Genomic DNA, 17,870 nt, shown 5'->3' with positions numbered 1-17,870 from the left:
GAAGTAGGCAGGCCCCATGCCTGAAGACCCACGGACAAGCCCCGGTGATTCCAACAGAAATTAGTTAAGCAATCTTTTCCCTGGGGCTCACAGCCCGGCTCCGGGTGTGAGCCTCTGACAGACGCTGGCCTCCACAGCCACAGTCATGGCCAACAGGACCAACGCCTCTGTCCCGTTTACCAGCTATGAGTATTACCTGGACTACATAGACCTCATTCCTGTGGACGAGAAGAAGCTGAAAGCCAACAAGCGTAAGTCGGAACACAGGAAGGCAGCCAGGCAGAGGCTGGGGTTGAGTCCTAGGTGAGGCCCTCTTGGCTTTGACCTCCCTTATTAGTTCCAGCAGACACGTCCGGCAGTGATAACGTGGCTGGTGCACACACAGATACAAACACATCAGGCATGGGGTTCAAATTGTAGCTGTAACTTTCAGTTAAGACTATGAGTCAACTTGCCATAAAATTAAGCAAAATGCTCCTTTTAAAAATACACATATATTTATTTAGGGAGTGGGGCACCACGGTACATCTGTGAAGGTCAGAATACAGCTTGGGGAAGTTGTTCTGTTTCTCCAGCACATGAGCTCCTGGTACCAAACCTGTCAGGCTTGGGAGTCCCGTTCACCCTTCCGAGCTCTCTTGCTACTTCAGCAGAGTGATCTTTTAGGATGCATGCCTCTCTCTCTCTCTCTCTCTCTCTCTCTCTCTCTCTCTCACACACACACACACACACACACAAACACACTTCTTTATTTTTTTATCTTATTAGTGCATATTAGTTGAATAAGACAAGGGGTTTCATTATAACATTGCTACAATGTATATAGTGTAATTTTCTTTGTTTTGGTTCTTCGGAAAGGAGTCATATTACATAGCCTCGGCTCAGCTGCCACTATATAGAACAGGCTTTGCTCAAACTCACAGCAATCCTCTTGCCTCAGTTACTCAGGTTCTGGGATGACGGGTGTGCGTCACCGTGGCTAACTATGAACTTTGATCACATTCAGCCCCTATTACACTTTCTGGTCCCCGACTTCTTTCCCCCAGGTCTCCCTTTCCCCAAATCATTGTCCCTCCATTGTCATGCCTTTTCCCCTGCGATGCTGGGGACTGAACCAAGAGCCTTCGAGAGCCCCTCTTTTGAAGGTGCAGTTCTTGACAGAGCTGCCTTTGTTTGGGGCTCCAGTAAGCTGGACGAGTTTCCCCAAACTGCATAGTTCACTTTTTCTCACTGTCCACATTTAGATCTGGGAGATACAGTCTCGCCACCTCTAAGATGTTTGTCATAAGCTCTGCTAAGTTGCCACCAGGTGTTCAGTGCTCGTGGTCTCAGAGGACAGCATGACTTAATATCCGTTTGCTCATCTGCTTTGTTTCTCTCTTGGACAACTGGGCACCTTGTGCATGATCTTCCCTAATCAGCTATTTGGTCAAGGTCAAAGGTCAGCGGAGGAAATAAGCCTAAAGGCACAGCCTTGAGATAGTGCTCTCAGCCTAGGAACCTGCCTGTGCCTATTCCATAAAGAAGTCTTGGTTCTGAAGGTATTTCCCTCACAATATCCACATGATGTCTCTATCAGAAAACAAATGGAATTTCTCACAGGGATGAAATGGTTTCCACATGGAAGGAAGAAAACTGGTTATATATCCATCAGCTCAAAACAAGTAAATGCTAGTGTTCAAGAAAGTAGGCCAAGGCTATGCAGACCCCCTGGGGACAGCATTCCAGCATATCCCCTGGGGCAAAATTCCTGTTTCATTTCCAACAACAGTATTCAAATGCAGGTGCCTGTCCTTGTTTCTTAAGGACTCCCTTGGCCCCAGCACTCTTGGAGGCTCTCTGTGAAGACAGCAGCAGAGAATTGTGCCATTCAGGGGCAGGTTTTTGTACATGTGACTCACAGTGAGGAAAACATATAGAAGGAGAAGGTGGTGGGGTGGGTGAAAAATTTTGTAAATACTGCAGCAAGTTCTGAACCCAAGGACACATGTTGGTCTGGACAAAATGTAGGTTTGCCTCTAGAGAAGATCTTTTGACATGAACACCATTCAGATGCAAAGCTGAGAGATCTTCAGATGCTGTAAGTGTGTGTGTGTGTGTGTGTGTGTGTGTGTAAGATTTCCTAGTTGGTCACCACTTGCTTTGAAAAGCTGCTCCTCTGTTTTGGATGACAGGACTCTTGGCCATATTAGAGTCTGAGCTCAGTCTTGCCTGGTGGCCTAAGTTCAGGTCCTGGAACCCAGGTGGCAGGAGACAGACTGATGGCCACACGCACAATAAATCCATGCAGTAAAGACTATACTCATTTGCAAGATGAAGAAGCGGCTCCTTGTTAAAGCAAAAGAATAAAGGTCCAGCGGTCGGACACCCTGAGTCCACATTAAAAACTGGGGATGGTAACCCAGACCTGTAATTCTAGAACTTTTATCCAAGACAGAAGGCAGAAATCGGAAAATCTGTGGGTACTCTTGGGCTAGCTGGCCTCGGGTACACAGGAGCCACGAGAAAGTAGAAGGCAAGGACCAACACCCATCTGGCCTCCACATGTGCACCATGGCATTTGCATGTGTACACACACACATATCATACACATACACACACACATATCACACACACATATCACACACACACACACATATCACACACACACACATCACACACACACATCACACACACACACACATATCAAACACACACACATACACACACACACATCACATGCACAATATTAATTTGCTTTTCAACCTCCTAGTTTCTTAGATTAGTTATATCTATGTCGCAAAGGGTACTGTAACAGTTTTACACTATCACCTCTCCTGCCACAGAAGAGAGGAAATCACTGCACTGAAGGCTGTGGCTGCCATGTTCTAGCAGCAGGTCAACATCTGGTGTGATTCTGTCACAGACACTGTACATTATTAGCCTTGTAGTTCTCAGTGTGGCTCGGGTCTGTTCCAGGGAGTGTGTTAACACAGGAGAATGGGCAGATGGGCTTTCAAAGAAGCGGTCAAAGCTGGTGGGTTTGATTTCATGCCCGTTCCCCTCTTGGGGGCCACACTGAGAAGAAAACCAATCCTATGTTCCAGTCTTATGGAGACAAAGCAAATTATCCTAATAAGATGGCTCCCCAGGGACTGGTTAGTGCCCCTGTTCAGAGAGCATCGAGATGGACTGATTTCCCTCGAGGAGAACCAGCTTTAGTGCTGTTATCTACCTCTGGGGTCCATATGTCTCTTTCCCTTTAATTATGGGTTAGGAAGGATCTGTCATCGCCCATACTGACTTCTCCCGCCCTGCCTCACCAAGAGCTAAGGGAAGGAGAACAGAAACACACCATTAACCAATCTCTTCCAGAAACAACAGGGGTGTCAAGGACCACAAGGCAAAGGGTTGTGTATAGCTATTTTCTCCCAGGAGAGACAATCGACTTCAGACTTGGCCCGTGATTTTGAATGGTCCACCCCACATACACCACCAAATCTTGAAACTGATAGTCAAAGAGAGACGTTACAGTGTTTGCTTTGGAATGAACTTTCGTCAAACAGCCTCTCAGGGGGTATCCCTTGAGTGACTCTGTCACCGGATCCCTGTGATCTGAAGCTGGCTCTGGGTGGCTGCAGCACTCTCCAGGACATCTCTGGAGACTCACAAGTGCTCAGGGAGGCTTGTTTCTGGGAGCTAGTTAAGAGAAGTGCTCTGAATATTTGATCAAGAGATAAAGACCAGTGCTAGTGATGTCAGAACAAAAGCCAGCGTTTATGAGTTCTCGCTCAGCCAAAGCACCTTGTCTGAGGAAGGTGTACTCTGAGGTGGTTTAACTAACTTCATACTAAAATTATATAGGAAAAACTCAGTCGGGGCCTGAGGTGCTGTTGACAAGAGAGAGAACACAGAGGTTGGGCCAACAGAAGGAGGTTATTAGGTCATTGGTTGTACATCCTTGAAGAGGATATTGGGGTCCGGGATCTGTTCCCATGTTACTTGATGGGAGCAGTTCCATTCCATCACATGCTCACATCACGGCCACCGGCCTCACTGAAGTGCCAGAGTGACACACTGAGTAACCACAAACTGACGTCTCTAAAACCACGAGCCAAATACATTCCCCACCCCCACCCCTAGTTGTGTGTCAGGGACTCGGCCACCGTGTTGTGTGGCCAGCTGTTAGAGAAGTCTTCTAACACAAAGCGAGGCTGTCCATACTTGCTACAAGTTTACTTTTACGAGGCAGGGTCTTGTTATGTTGGCCAGGCTGGTCCTGACTCCCAAGCTCCAGAGGTCCTCCTGCCCCAGTCCCCCAAGCAGCTGGGACCACAGGACGCAATGATACGCGGGACTCAATCTTCTCCGGTGAATCCTCCCTCAGTATTTGATTCTTCACAGTCCACAGTGTGAGCTGGGAGAGGAAGCTGGGGTTTCTCCATCAGCACTGGCTTCATTCTCAGCCCAGCCAGGGGCTCTTTGTGAAAAAAGCCCGAGGGAGTGAGAACCTTTCCAATGCTGGTGGGAGAGGGATGAGGGTTGGGGTGAGGGAGGGGGAGGGAGGGGTGGAAGAGGGGGTGAGTTGGGGCTGGGGGTTGGGGGGGATGGTTCTTTTAGAACCAAATGTTCTCTGTGAGCACTCATGAACTTTCTACAGAAGAGGAAGAAGCTATTTTTCTTGGCTTTCTTTTTCAAAGGAACACAATGGGAGTGGATTAGCATAGAAATTGACTAGTGTCTACCAATCCTCATTTTAGTCTGACAAAATTTAATTTCACTTATCTGTAGGCCATGTGTTCCAGGCAAGAGGTCATCTCATTTCCGGCTCGGTACCAGGGATAGTGACTAGGGCTGCAAAGAGAATTCTGAGAAGGAAGGCTCTTGGCTGAGTGTGTGAAGCTGTTTCCTTTGAGTAGCTGGCAGAGCTTACTGAGGGCCAGGGACCTCAAAGGCTTCATCATTTTGATGAAGAGGAAAAGAGAGCATTTATGTTCATTGAAATAAGAAATACCCTCTGGAAGAAAAATCCCAAACTAAATTTTGAAAAAGCATATGCTGACACCCGAAAGTTATGAAATAAACTGTAACTCTCTGAGTGTGGGCATGTGGCAAGGCATGTTGAGAAAGCTGGAGGGGTGTTTCCAAAAGATTTATATAAACTGACCGTGGTGTGGTTAAGGGGAAGGTTTTCATTGTAGGTACGAGAGAGAATAGCTAGAGGCATCTTGAAGAGTCCAGAGCAGAGTAGAAACCATACTGAACATGGCAGCAGACAGGACACGGAGGACAGCCAGGACACGGAGGGCAGACAGGACACAGAAGGTAGGCAGGAGACAGACGGCAGACAGGACACAGAGGACAGGCAGGACACAGAGGACAGACAGGACACAGAAGGTAGGCAGGAGACAGACGGCAGACAGGACACAGAGGACAGGCAGGACACAGAGGACAGACAGGACATGGAGGACAGACAGGACACAGAGGACAGACAGGACATGCAGACAGGAGGACAAACAGGATACGGAGGGCAGACAGGACACAGAGGACAGGCAGGACACAGAGGACAGACAGGACATGGAGGACAGACAGGACACAGAGGACAGACAGGACATGGAGGACAGACAGGACACAGCAGCAGACAGGACATCGCTGGCAGTCTTTACATGTAGACAGAATAGAGAACACAGTGAGAGCAAAGCAGAGCGGGACACAGCGGGAAAAGCAGGTTATAAGGAGAAGGAGAAGGTCTGACGGTGGAGAAGCCGCGAGCTGGACGAAGGTTACCGAGGCTATGGAAGGGCAGGAGAGAAGGGCGAGGCTGCTAGGACTTTGAAATGTCTAAGGGGCACTTGGGATACTGAGGGAGCCTGGAGCCAGCATGAGCCTTCATATGGCTAATAGACACCACAGACAGCCTGAGTCCCCTCTGCCAGAGAAACTGTAAGGGAAATTTCTTTTGGCAGATGAGAATCAGTCTCACCAGTTCCTGAGGAGTGCTGGCTGCTACCTGACTGCTAGAAACCCTCCTCACTCCAGCTTGGGCTCATTTCTGGGTACATGGGACAGCCTTCTGTGGGTTGGAGAATTGGGACTTTCCTTTGGACCTGACATCTTTCAGTTTCAGACATCCAATATGACCTTCCACTTCCCAGTAGCCCAGAGACCATCTTGCACGGTTTCATGCTTCTTAGCTTAGGGACAGAAAAAGAAGACACAGGAGCAGCAACAGGTCTTTGTTGTCATGACTCCCTGGTGTGTAAATGCCTGTAAAGGACTGATGTATTAAAGCAGGGGCTTCTGTCTTTGTGTGAGTATGTGTGTGAGCGTGTGTGTATGTGTGAGTGTGTGAGAGTGTGTCTATAGTATAGTGTACACATGTACATATGCCAGTATAACTGTAGTTCAATGTTGGACATCTTTCCTCAATCTTTTGCCACCTAATTTTATTAAGACAGGGTAAATCTAAACCTGAAGCTTAGCAGTTCATCACTTGCTGACTGGTCAGTGATCTCTGGGGATCCCCTCTTCACCTCCTAGTTCAATATGGTTACAGATGATCACTTAGCTTTTCCATCTGTGTCTGGGATCTGACCTCAAGTCCTCACCTTGTGCAGTAGGCTCTTTACTAGTGGAATCACCTCCTCTGTCTTAAGTTTGACATTGATTGTTAGGGTCCAAGGTGTACTTTCGAAAATCTTCTGTTCTCCTACCTGTCTGGGTCATAGGAAGCAGTGATAACATTTCCTTTTCAAACATGGCCTAGACAGGCTTTCCTCTCACCCTTATTCCCTTCAGAACACAGCAGCTGTGTGTGCACACCCATGTTAAACTGGGTCTTGAGAATCATCTGGAGATGATTTAAAGTTGTGGCAGTATTGTGCGGGCTATATGGGCATACAGTGTGGGCTTCCATAATGGACTTAGCCATCCGAGGACGTTGTTACCCACTCCCTAGAACCCCTAGCCTTGGAATGGCCGGGGATTCCTAAAGGCAGGGATGCCATTACTTACGCCCAGAGCCCTCATTTCCACCCACTTAGGTATCTCTCACATAATTTCTTTGGATGGTTGGTCATGTTTGTTCAGTACTCACAAACGACCTTTTGTTTTGATGTAATGTGAGACCCTTTCTTTTGTGCTCTCAACATCAGTGTAGCAATTCACACCAACAGAAGGCTGTACTGCAGGGCTCTGTGCTTAGTAAGTACTTAGTGCTTACTAAGTGCTTAGTAAGTACTTGCTGGGTTACCATCCTTCACTCGTCTTCTTTCTGTCACACATCGAGGGTGTTTAGATTCTTCAAGCTTGCACATATTGTCCTGAGGTCACCCTGTTATTCTCACAGCTATAGGTAACCACCCTCAAGCCCCCATAATATGAAAGTTCCCTAGCTACCTGCCAAATGATCCTGACCTGGAGCCTACCAGGTTCTCGATAGGGATGGAAGAGACTAAATACATGTTCTGGTTTCCTCCAGCCCAGAGCTACACATAAGTTTTTATGTGTATATCGAGGTACAACAGTGCCTGTTGCTTCTCTACCTGAGCCACTAGCCAGTTCCACTCATCGGTACCAGGTGCCAGCCTACTTCTCCACCTCTAACAGGCCCTGTGATATTCTTCTAGGGTTTGGGAATATGGCCCCTGATACTGTTCCTCCTGGGGCCTGTCACCAAAGCTCAGCAAAAGTCTTGTTACAGAACAAGAAAAGGAAGCCATGAAATCAGCACTAGGGACACCTCCCCCAAAGCAGCAGGAGTAGCTGGAGAAAGCTTGTGGGGAGCCCAAGATAACACTTCGTTTGCCATCAGCCCAGAAGCTGTCCACACACTTCCCTTTCTTCCCAAGGCGGTTACTGGAAGCCTTCCCAGTCATAACAGCTAACAGAGACATCACCTCTGTCCAGCGGCTCTGTCCGTGATGATGTCTCCTGACTCCTGGCTGAGGACCATCCTGCTGGCTGGCTGACTCAGCTGATTCTGTTCCTTCCTGCAGATTCCATTGTCATTGCCTTGTGGTTGAGCCTGGCTACTTTTGTGGTGCTCCTCTTCCTCATTCTGCTCTACATGTCCTGGCCAGGCTCCCCGCAGATAAGGTAAGTAGGCAGGCAGGCGTTGGGACAAACGCAGATGCTGCCCGGTAGTACTGTAGGCCATCCACACGACCCACACTCGGGTTGAGCAGGTGATGGCTTCACAGTGACAATCAGGGCATATAGAAGAGGTTCCACAAGTTTATGTGACTACAACACCGAGACCACCAAGTGACCCACCTCTCAGCACGCCCTCATCAGTAAACCATTCATGACTGTCTCTCAGGAACATCCCGCTGAGTGCAGGAAGCCGAACATAAAACTATATATTGTCTTGTTCTGTTTATGTGAAATATCTAGAACAGGCAAAGCCAGAAACAGAGGAGAGACTGGTGGTCACCTAGCGCTTGACAGTAGATGAAAGGAAGGGATTGATAATGGGGTCTTCTTGGGAATGTCATAAATTTAAAATTAGCACGGTGGCAGATGGATACGGGTAAGTATATTAAGGAGCCCTGGGTAACATCTTGCATGTATGGACTTTGTAATTATAAAACTGTTAAAAGAGAATAAAGCCCAGACAACATTAACCCAGTTAAATGTTGTTGATAAGCTCACTAGAAATACAGGACACTGGCTTAGGTGCCTCTCTGGTTACCGTCAAATTAGAGGTGAACTTTGGGAGCTCCAAGCTCCAAGCAATAAGTAAGGCTAGTTCATTGTATGAAGATTCTCTGGGGTTAGGTAACTGACCTTCTACATCATTCTACCCTGTAACTACTGTCCCAGCTTTTGAAATGCAGAAGCGGGCAGGGGCAGGATCTGTGTGTGTGTGTGTATTTGTGATGGGAGAGCACACACACACACACACACACACACACACACAAACACACACACACACACACACACACACACGGCTAAAGAGATGGCTCAGCAATTAAGAACACTTGTTATTCTTCCAGAGGACCCAAGTTGGGTTCCCAGAACCTACAGTGGGCAGTTTACGACTGCCCGATATCTAACTCCAGGGTATCTTCTTTTCCTCTTCTGGACTATTGGGGTAGCATACACTTACATCGACACACACAAGCCTGATTTACTTTAGAAACCTAAAAAGAAAGCAAAGGTTCCTGAGGCGATGTGTGAGGACCCCACCCCCGCCCAGAGATAAAACATGGCTTCAGCCCCCAGCAGCTCTCCTCCTGTGTCCCTCATTGTGTTAGCATTGCAACCGCATGGAGACTTACGAGGCAGTATCATCCCATTTTGTGAATAAAATCCAAGGCAGGTGCAGGTGGGAAGTAGTGGCCAAGGTTTATGCCAGGCAGCCATGTTCACGGTCTCTAGAACCTCCAGGGCCTGAGATCCGGAGAAGACAGACTTCTTAGCTAAAGTCTGTGGTGTACCGTGAAAAAAGTTGACTTAGGCATGTGGCCAGATGCCTGAGGAGAGATGACCGTAGAAGCAAGAGCTGGCACTGAAGGAAGGACAGGGCCTGGTTCCCAACAAGACACTTGTGACTCTGGCTCCCTGACTTCCCCACAGGCTCAGGACAGGAAGGGACAGATACGTCCTCTAGCTAAGAACTATTCTCTAGCCAGTCCCTTTGATATTTCCCTCTTGTTGTCCACAGGCACAGTCCCCAATCCCACCAAATATGTCCACGGACCCACAGCTTCAACCTCCCCCTGTGCCTCCGGAGGGCCTCCCTGCAGACATCAGAGGAGCCAGGAAGTAGAGCTGGTGCTGACCAATGGTTACAGCAGCAGAGTCCTTCTGCCTCACCTCCTGGGCCCCTGGCTTTCCCCTAGGACCAGGTTCAGCATGGGGGTCCCAGGGCATCAGCTGACCTCAGGCACAAGCAGCGTGTAGTGAGCCTGGAGAGGAACTTCTCAACTGTGGAGCTGGTGATATGGAGAGCCAGTCCTGTTCAAGCAAGCTGGTGAACTCAAAGCAACCCGGACGGCTCTGTCTTTTTAAGGCTGCTTTTGATGGCCTTAAAGGTAGCAAGAAACCAACCGGGATAAAACCAAGTTTACAGAGGGACCATCAAATACATTAGCAGTGCAGCGAGGATGGCGGAGCTGCCCTAGACACAGCTGATTCTGTCGAGCATGCTTAACCTGCTTACTGCTTACATTTGCTTTGGGATGCACAGAGAAATAAAACATGAATTAGGATAAAGAAACCTTTGCTTTCCTTTATCACCCTTCTGAGCACACTTGGTACACGTGTACCTCCCATGTGCACCCCCTTTCCGCCCCAGGCCAGCTCAACTGGATCACAGCTCCCTTGCCCCATAGCCTTTCACAGCAGAGCCCCTCAGAAGTGGGGCCTGAGTCTGAGGGAGCCAGCCAGCCATCAGCACTGCCCCAGAATGTTGAGTTAGATGCTGCTTTGTGCTCCGAAAGCCTGAAACAACTAGGTGTCTGGTGAGACAGCACAAGACCCCGAAAACCAGCAGGTCCACCTCCGGGCCACAGTCAGGGAGTGGCAGGCTTTCTTCTTAAATAAATGGCTGTCCCTTTCCACCAGTATTATGCTAGGGCAGCCTCTTGGTACTGATGGGAGTGGGGTAATGCCAAAACTTGGACGAGCAAACCCCTTCTGTAAAATGGCAGGGTTTTACACACAGAATCACTTCTGACACACATCAGCACCTCTAGACTGCCTCCATCCGGGACAGTGGGAAGGTGAGGTATGCAGACTGCACAGGTTAAAGAAGCCTCCATACGTCAGTGCAGAGATTCGCCTAGTCTCGCGGACGTGGACCACAAGTTCAGAAGTAACAATGCCATGTGCAGAAGACCATGTACCACTCATTCTCCACGGGCTGAGGCCGAGTGTGTTCTCACCAGGAGGGGGAGGGGAGGGAACCTGACCCGTGACTTCACACCATAACCTACACAGACCCAGGGTCGAGACAAGGGAGGCTGGTGCCATCGGACTGCAGGTGAGCTCAGGGTCAGGACAAGACAGTCTCACTAAACTACAATCCAAAGGCGGCCTTTCACCTCAGTGTCCTCAGGCTTCCTGTGCGTTCTCTACAAAGAATAATAAACGACACTTGTCTTTACATAAGCTTGTCTGTGCAACAAGACAACACACAGATGCACATAAAAGTGTAAACGAAACCAAGCCATTCTTAGTACTGCACACACACCAATGACAAACTACACCATCAGCCCCAAGTGACACATCAAACAAAGACCAGTGTATACAAGCATTTTATCTGTAAAATCCATGGAATTTCACACTGGCCTTTACCAGGGACAACACCCAGTAACGGTGAACCATACAAGTTAAACTCTGAACTAGAATGCAGGTCTCTGGGATAAAAATAGTTTGTACAATGAAACAAACTACAAAAGCAACTCACAAAATAGTTATTTATTATCAAAACATTATAAAATTCAAAAATCCTCTTTGAAATATAATTTAAAAAATAATAGACTGTCTTCCCAAAGTGGAGGCTTATACCTTAGGGACTTCACTACAACATTCTTAAATGAAACAGCAGAGGCGACTTTACACGTGTCTTCTGCAACTGAAGACAGTTTTCACATTTCAGTTTTAACACCAATCCGTGAGCAGTACCCAGCTCCTCTGCCAGCGGCTTCAGGAGGGGACGGCAGCCATCTGAGCCCTCCATGGGCTTCATGGCCTGGCAGTGCCCTAGTCACTAGATCTGACCATAAGGCCAACACCTGGGCTTACTTGTTGGTCAGTTGAATAATGTCCTCTTCGCTTTTCTTGCTGAAAAATAGTTGCAAGTATCAGTTTATGTCTCAGAACCAGCTTAAACTTCCTGGAACCCGCTGGGGCTCCGTTTAGCAGGAGTGAGTTAGGCGTTGGGCCGAGGAGTCCACGTTCCTGCAGAGCACAACAATGGCCTCCGGCTCACCAACGTCCTTTGCAGCCTCACAGACCGTTCGGATGTGAGCGAGGAAGGTGTCTGGCTGCTGGGCCCCCAGCCAGATGTCCTTAATATACAGAGACACCAGGAATGCCGTGGAAGCTGGGGAGTCAGACAAAGCCATTAGGGAGTGCACCTGCACAGATGTAAAGCAAACCACATACCCACAATGCATCAAGGCTATGCACAACTGCCAGATACACTATGCCAAAACCTGTGTAAGCACAGGTGAGCGTAGGGATAAAAATCAATTTCCACTTTGTGCTATTCTTTCTGATCATTTTAAAGCTTACTTCTTCTGATGATTATATATACACCTTAAAAAGAAGTTACTCCAAGTCCTGTCCTGGTCTGAGGTCTCATGCCCAGGGCCATCCCGGACTTGGCATTCACCACTTCAAAGAGCACATTCAGGAAAAGGTGAGGCTTACAGGCAGAAGGTCTCTGTTCCTGCTGCAGTTAGCTGAGAAAGTGAGAGGCTCCTTCTGCTATCAGGTGAGGTCACAGCCCAGCCTGCTAGCCTCTCCTTCCCTGTGACAGTCCATTCTCCCTAGCAGAGGACATACCTGCTACTTCATCTGAGCCACCAAAGCCAGAGCAGGTCACCCACCCGCCCAGTCCTGCATCCATGCCTCTGATGCCAGATGAACACCAAACACAACTGCCCATGGTGCTCACCGTGGGCACGGCAGTCCTTTGTTTAGGTCACCATCAAAGCACCCTGCTCTGTAGGGAGGAGTGTCCCAGGAGGAACCCCAAGGCTCTAAAGGGTGCTTATCGTCATAAGCATGATTGTCACTAGGGAGAAAGACTTCCTCTCGCCTTATATTCACGCCCTGTCACTCCCAGCCTTGGTGAGGGTCCAGCTAAGTGTCAGAGTACCAAGCTGAAGACCTTTCTAACCCCACCCTACCCCACCCCACATGTCTCTAGTTGAGACTAAAGAGCCCACCTTACCTCGCTTGGCTTCATCCTTTTCATTCAGAGAATCAAGACACAGGGCCTCTGCCACCGGGTGGAAAGGGCTATGTATCCGGCCCTGGGCCACCAACAACTGCAGCATGACTGTGCTGAACTTGCAGGCCACATCCTGAGCAGGCCCCACCAGGCCCTGGGCACTGCAGTGATGACAATACAGCTTAAAGATGCCAGTCTTCACAGCACTGTCCCTGAGAAGATCAGTTACTACCATTGGCTGTGGCAAAATGTGGCTCTTGAGCCAGTCAAGGAGTCTTGTAACCTCTGCCCTGCTGAGGGGGCGCTCAGCCAATGACCGAAGCACCCAGCTGGCCGCCAAAGAAACAGCAGCATGCGCAGAGCCCAGTGTTTTACTCTTGGGGATAGCCTGGCCCACAGACCCCTGTGTGGGTCCAGGCAAGGGGACCCCTGGCCCCCAGTGGGTCAGTGTGGCCCTTAGGAGGTCCTTGCATTTCTCCAAACTAGATGCTTCCAGCTCGGGCTCAGCAGCCTCCTCCAGTTCTCCACGCCTCTTCTTTCGGCCTCGTGCGCCTTTGGCATGGGCAGCTCCCACAGGCCTGTTCCTATCCTTGAGCATTTCTAGTAAACGCAGAGAGAAAGGTGTAAGGCTAGGGTTGCCATATCCACACAGCTCCTTCTGAGTAAGTGTTTGCTTGGGCACGCATGCGCACGACTGGCTGAGCAGCCGCAGGGAGGCACCTTGTCCACTTGCCGAGCACAAGGGTCATGAACGTGCGTCCATGTTCAGCTGCTGTGAGCTCTGGAGCCCCCGGCGCAGGTGCTCTGCATTTTGACAATACAAGCTACGCTTTTCTGAGGTCTCCCATTCTGTTCTTCTGACTTCAGAGCAGATGAGCACCTCAACACTCTCAAATTATGGGTTGGATCGTATATATCCCCAAAACCTTTGTGTTTCTGGTTTGCTCCCAATGCAGCAGTGTTGAAGTGAATGGTTATGGAGGGATTAAGACATTTACGCACTCATAACTTAACAGATGTGGAAACTGGGAAGTAGGTCACAGGCGGTGCACCCTTAAAGTGTGTATCTGATTTCAGATTCCCCTTTCTCCTCCCTCTTCCCACTTGCTAGCTGCTGTGAAGTGTGCAACTTTGTTCTCCCAGAGGCTTCCCACCATCACATTCTACATTGACACAGGCACAGATCACTGGGCTAAGCAACCCTGGATTAAAACACACAAAGGATAAAATCCTTGATCCTGTAAAATTATCTTCTTAGGTACTTGTCACAGTGACAGACACACTTGGGTTTTGACTTATCTAAAGGCAAAAAAGACCCCTAGGCAATGAGGCTGGATTCCACACCTAGGTCCCCATTTCCATGTCTGGCCCTGTCAACCCTGAATGGTAGCTAAGAGGGAGGCATGCTGGCTGCTCCAGGTGGAACCAGGTGGCTGGGGCAACAGGGAGGTTGACTTACTCATTAGGTCCTTGTCCTGATGCTGCTCAACGATTGCTTTCAGCTCTCCTTGAAGCTTTGTGTCTCTTTCAATGAGGCTCCACTTATGTAAGAGGACCAGAACATCTTTGGTAGAAAGTGTCACCTGGTTCACAGTAAATCGGCCCATGTCCTTGAAGATCTTTATGATGCTGGCCCGATAACTCAGCACAGACTCAAGTGTCCAAAAGAAGTTCATCAGTTGGGCAGAAGCCAAGGTGGGCCTGTTTGGAAGTCAATGTTATAGACTGAGCAGAAGCTAACCCTGTCCTGACCAGCCCAAGGCATTCTGGGTCATACAAACTACACTTCTTTTAATAGACAAATGAGGGCTCAGGACATAAAGAGTGAGGTACACTGGAGAGAATCTGAACTCTGTGCTGGAAGAGAAACCACTTTGGAAAGATAGGCTCGAGGGAGAGATGCCAGGCAGGAAGACTGAGGGTCAGGGCCATGGCAGTGACAGGTACTCTACCCTAGGAAGCCAATTCCTCTCCAGCCTAGGCAGGCCCTGTTCAGTACTACCTTACAGGCAGAGCCCCAATGATGCTCAGTAGAGGAAAGACAGCTTTCTGCTCTTTTAATATCACTTGCTACATTACAAGGCTAAACACTAAACTGCTATTTCCAAAGGACATAAGTTGTTGGACAGCATTGTGCCAGACAACCCCAAAGTAAGAGGTATGGTGGCCCAGCAGAATTTTAATTTAATTTGGGACAACATGAAACAAATTGCTTTTTCTTATCTTCATTCTGAGCCTCAGTTTTTGAGGTCAAACTTTTACCCTGTTGACACAAGTCAACTCCTGACATGGGAAATTTAAATATAGTGTTTTTTCCAACAATGTATCTGAGAGAATTTAGCTCCCAGAGAAAACCTAGAGTCTAATTCCAAGATCAGCTGACAGGACTGGAGTCCTTAAGGAACCCATGGTATGGCATCTCTGGAGGCTGGAGAGGGATGAGGACAGCTGGTAGCATCCATGCTTCTGTGTCCTCATTGGTTCAAGCATGGTGAGCTTGAGGACGGGAGCAACCCAGATGTTAAAACTGCCCTAACACGATGCACTGTGGGTTTTAACAGTCTACTAAGTTTTCAGGGCCCCCATGAGAACTCTGGAGGCTGAAATGACAACTGAGATGTTGCTACAACATGTCCTGATGCTGATAAGGCCCTCTGGCCCGATCCACACCACACCTTGGCTCAGGTGACAGAAAGGAATAAACAGCAAAACTCCCACAGCCTTGGATTGCACAGTAGGGATCTCATGCAGGAATGGGCTCACTCACCTCAGGTGCTTTGCAAGTGCAATGAGGACGTACAGGAACTCACTGACCATGTGCAAGGCAAGCATCTTCTCGGACTCATGGGAGCCAGTCTGGCAAGGTGGCTGGCTTCTCTCCTCCAGCGCTTTGTTGCCCAGGTTGGTCACCCACAGGGTGTGTAGCAAGGAGATCACATTGGAGAGCAACTGAGTCTCTACAAATCTGAAACCAAACATGGCAGCACCCTTGATCACTGTGAAGGACCACAAAGGAGACAGAGCTCTGGTGACAGTCCTGCCCTTGGTAATCTGACCTGCTCAACCCCCACACAGAGCACATCCAGTAACTAAAGACATGGTGCCTGATGTAAAACCACTGCTCAAGCCAGGACAAGGCTGCCAGACCAGACCACTTTCTAACCAGAAAACTACCCAAGCCCTCACAGTACAGTAGGCACAGTACTGCAATTATGGTAGCAATCTGAGCTATCAACAAAGTTACTGTGGGACAGGGGAATGACTAGCCAATTATGCCTTCTTAAAAAAATCTGAATAGTCTTGAAGTTGTTGATATTGGAAGACAAGGTATAGCTCTTACTTTCTCTTAGGAAGATCTTACTCTCCTTGTTTTTTTGTTTTTCTTTAACAGTGTCTTGTACTATAGGCCACACTGGTCTGGAACTCCCTGAAATACTCTGGTACAGCCTCCTGAGTGATTATAAGAACTAAGTCTGCCAAAGAAAATTTAGAAAGATACCCTTTTAAATGCCAATCTCCAATGGTGTTAATTTCCAAGTACAAACAGCTAGTTTTTGTATTAGGAGAAAAAGATAATGAGCAGCCGTGATCTGCAGCACCGGGTTTATGAAATGGCAGTGCCACAGACCTCTTGTGATAACGTCCAGGCACCCTTAAGAAGTTACCTAGTAAAATGTGCTTGTTAAGTAAGCACGAGTTCCTGGGGCTGGGGCTTGCACATGAGCATCTGGATTAGCTGCTCAGAGTTGAAAGTGACTTTTGAAAAGTGAACAAAAAGACCCAGTGACTCCTGGGCATAGACTTGCCCTGTCACAGGCAGAGCCTCGTGGTAATGCTGCTGTGTCAAGAGCCACAGCCGTCTCAGACCCACAGTGATGGAAACTATCAGGAACAAGGAACCTTCTGCGCATTCCCTCCACTGCAGCATGCACTCCTCCCTGCCCTGCCCTCCCAGCGCTTGAGAATTCATCTACCATCACTGGGCATTTCAACAAGCCATCTAGAACTAGAGGCTCAGGCGACAGGTGCTCAAACCCTATACGAAGCTGACCCCAGTGGAGGGCGTGACATAAAACACACAGAAGGTCAGTGGGATGCAGCTGTGCTTCAGTCTGAGGCAGACCAGACACTGAAGGCCAGGAGTTTATCAAAGGCCCTTTGGTCACCACCAGAAGCTAGGATCAAGCTCACAAGAGCAAGAGGGGACACTACTGCACACAGCCTGTCTGTTCCTAGTTAAACTTTTAGAGGTATCATGAGCAGACAGCTCATCTAGAAGGATCTTACCTGCTCTCGAGGATATGTAAAATCCACGTTAAAAGGCTATAGTCACGTATGACTTCATAGGCAGATCTGGTGATGTGGGCGACATTCTGCAGGATTTCCAGAATCCAATTCTGAAAAGACCAACAAGTCCCTTCTTAGTAGAAAAACAAATTTACTTGACCAGAATTGATTTTCCCTCACACTCTATTTTACCTTTTAATATTTTTTTAGACAGGTCTGGGAGCATTGCCACAAGGCTCAGTTCCAAAAGATTCAAAGATTATCAGCATGCAAATGACATCCTGTAGTCAGGAAGCCTGGGAAGAGCCTCACGTCTGATAATGCATCATGGACTTGACCCACAGCGGAGATACACAACGGAAACCACACAGCTCAGATACATGATGGTCCAGCTAGGACATGGCACAGACCCTAGAATTTTCAGCCCAGTCGTGACCTATTGATAGCCCATTTTGTCCTATCGACCCCACCCAGAAGGGAGACTATCAACTCAGGACTACTTAATTGCTTTCAAGCACCTCAGAATCCTATTACTAGAAACATAAAAAGCCATATTCAAATTCCACTTATTCCAATGTGTTTCTTTATCTGGTTATACCCTGTCACATTTACATAAACAGAAATAAAGCTTGCCAGGGTAAGAATTAATCCAGACACCCAAGCCTCTTCCCATTTACCTCTTCCAAAAGCCTGTGTA

General features: G+C 48.4%; 2 protein-coding genes across 3 annotated transcripts in view; one reads left to right on the top strand and one right to left on the bottom strand.

The window, feature by feature from the left end:
• On the top strand, positions 1-10,201 carry MRAP (melanocortin 2 receptor accessory protein). Its single transcript, XM_080919060.1, has 3 exons — positions 1-251; positions 7,977-8,076; positions 9,647-10,201. Exons 1-3 carry the CDS (start codon positions 146-148, stop codon positions 9,822-9,824), a joined length of 384 nt encoding a protein of 127 aa, XP_080775186.1. The 5' UTR covers positions 1-145; the 3' UTR covers positions 9,825-10,201.
• A 1,239-nt stretch (positions 10,202-11,440) lies between these two features.
• The window catches only part of URB1 (URB1 ribosome biogenesis homolog), a 55,774-nt gene continuing 49,344 nt past the window's right edge, over positions 11,441-17,870 (bottom strand). Inside the window, exons 35-39 of one of the 2 annotated variants that reach the window (XM_080918705.1) lie at positions 17,174-17,283; positions 15,654-15,851; positions 14,346-14,587; positions 12,887-13,486; positions 11,441-12,031 (exon numbers count right to left, since the gene is read on the bottom strand). In XM_080918705.1, coding sequence (XP_080774831.1) covers positions 11,844-12,031; positions 12,887-13,486; positions 14,346-14,587; positions 15,654-15,851; positions 17,174-17,283 — 1,338 coding nt within the window. In that variant the 3' untranslated portion in view covers positions 11,441-11,843. Of the gene's footprint in view, positions 12,032-12,886; positions 13,487-14,345; positions 14,612-15,653; positions 15,852-17,173; positions 17,284-17,870 lie in introns of those variants that run through there. The other variant, XM_080918706.1, reaches the window with a different exon arrangement.

The sequence above is a fragment of the Micromys minutus genome, assembly GCF_963924665.1.
Source record: "Micromys minutus genome assembly, chromosome: 7".
NCBI classification, from domain to species: domain Eukaryota; kingdom Metazoa; phylum Chordata; class Mammalia; order Rodentia; family Muridae; genus Micromys; species Micromys minutus.
This window is presented reverse-complemented; position numbering and strand designations above follow the sequence as displayed.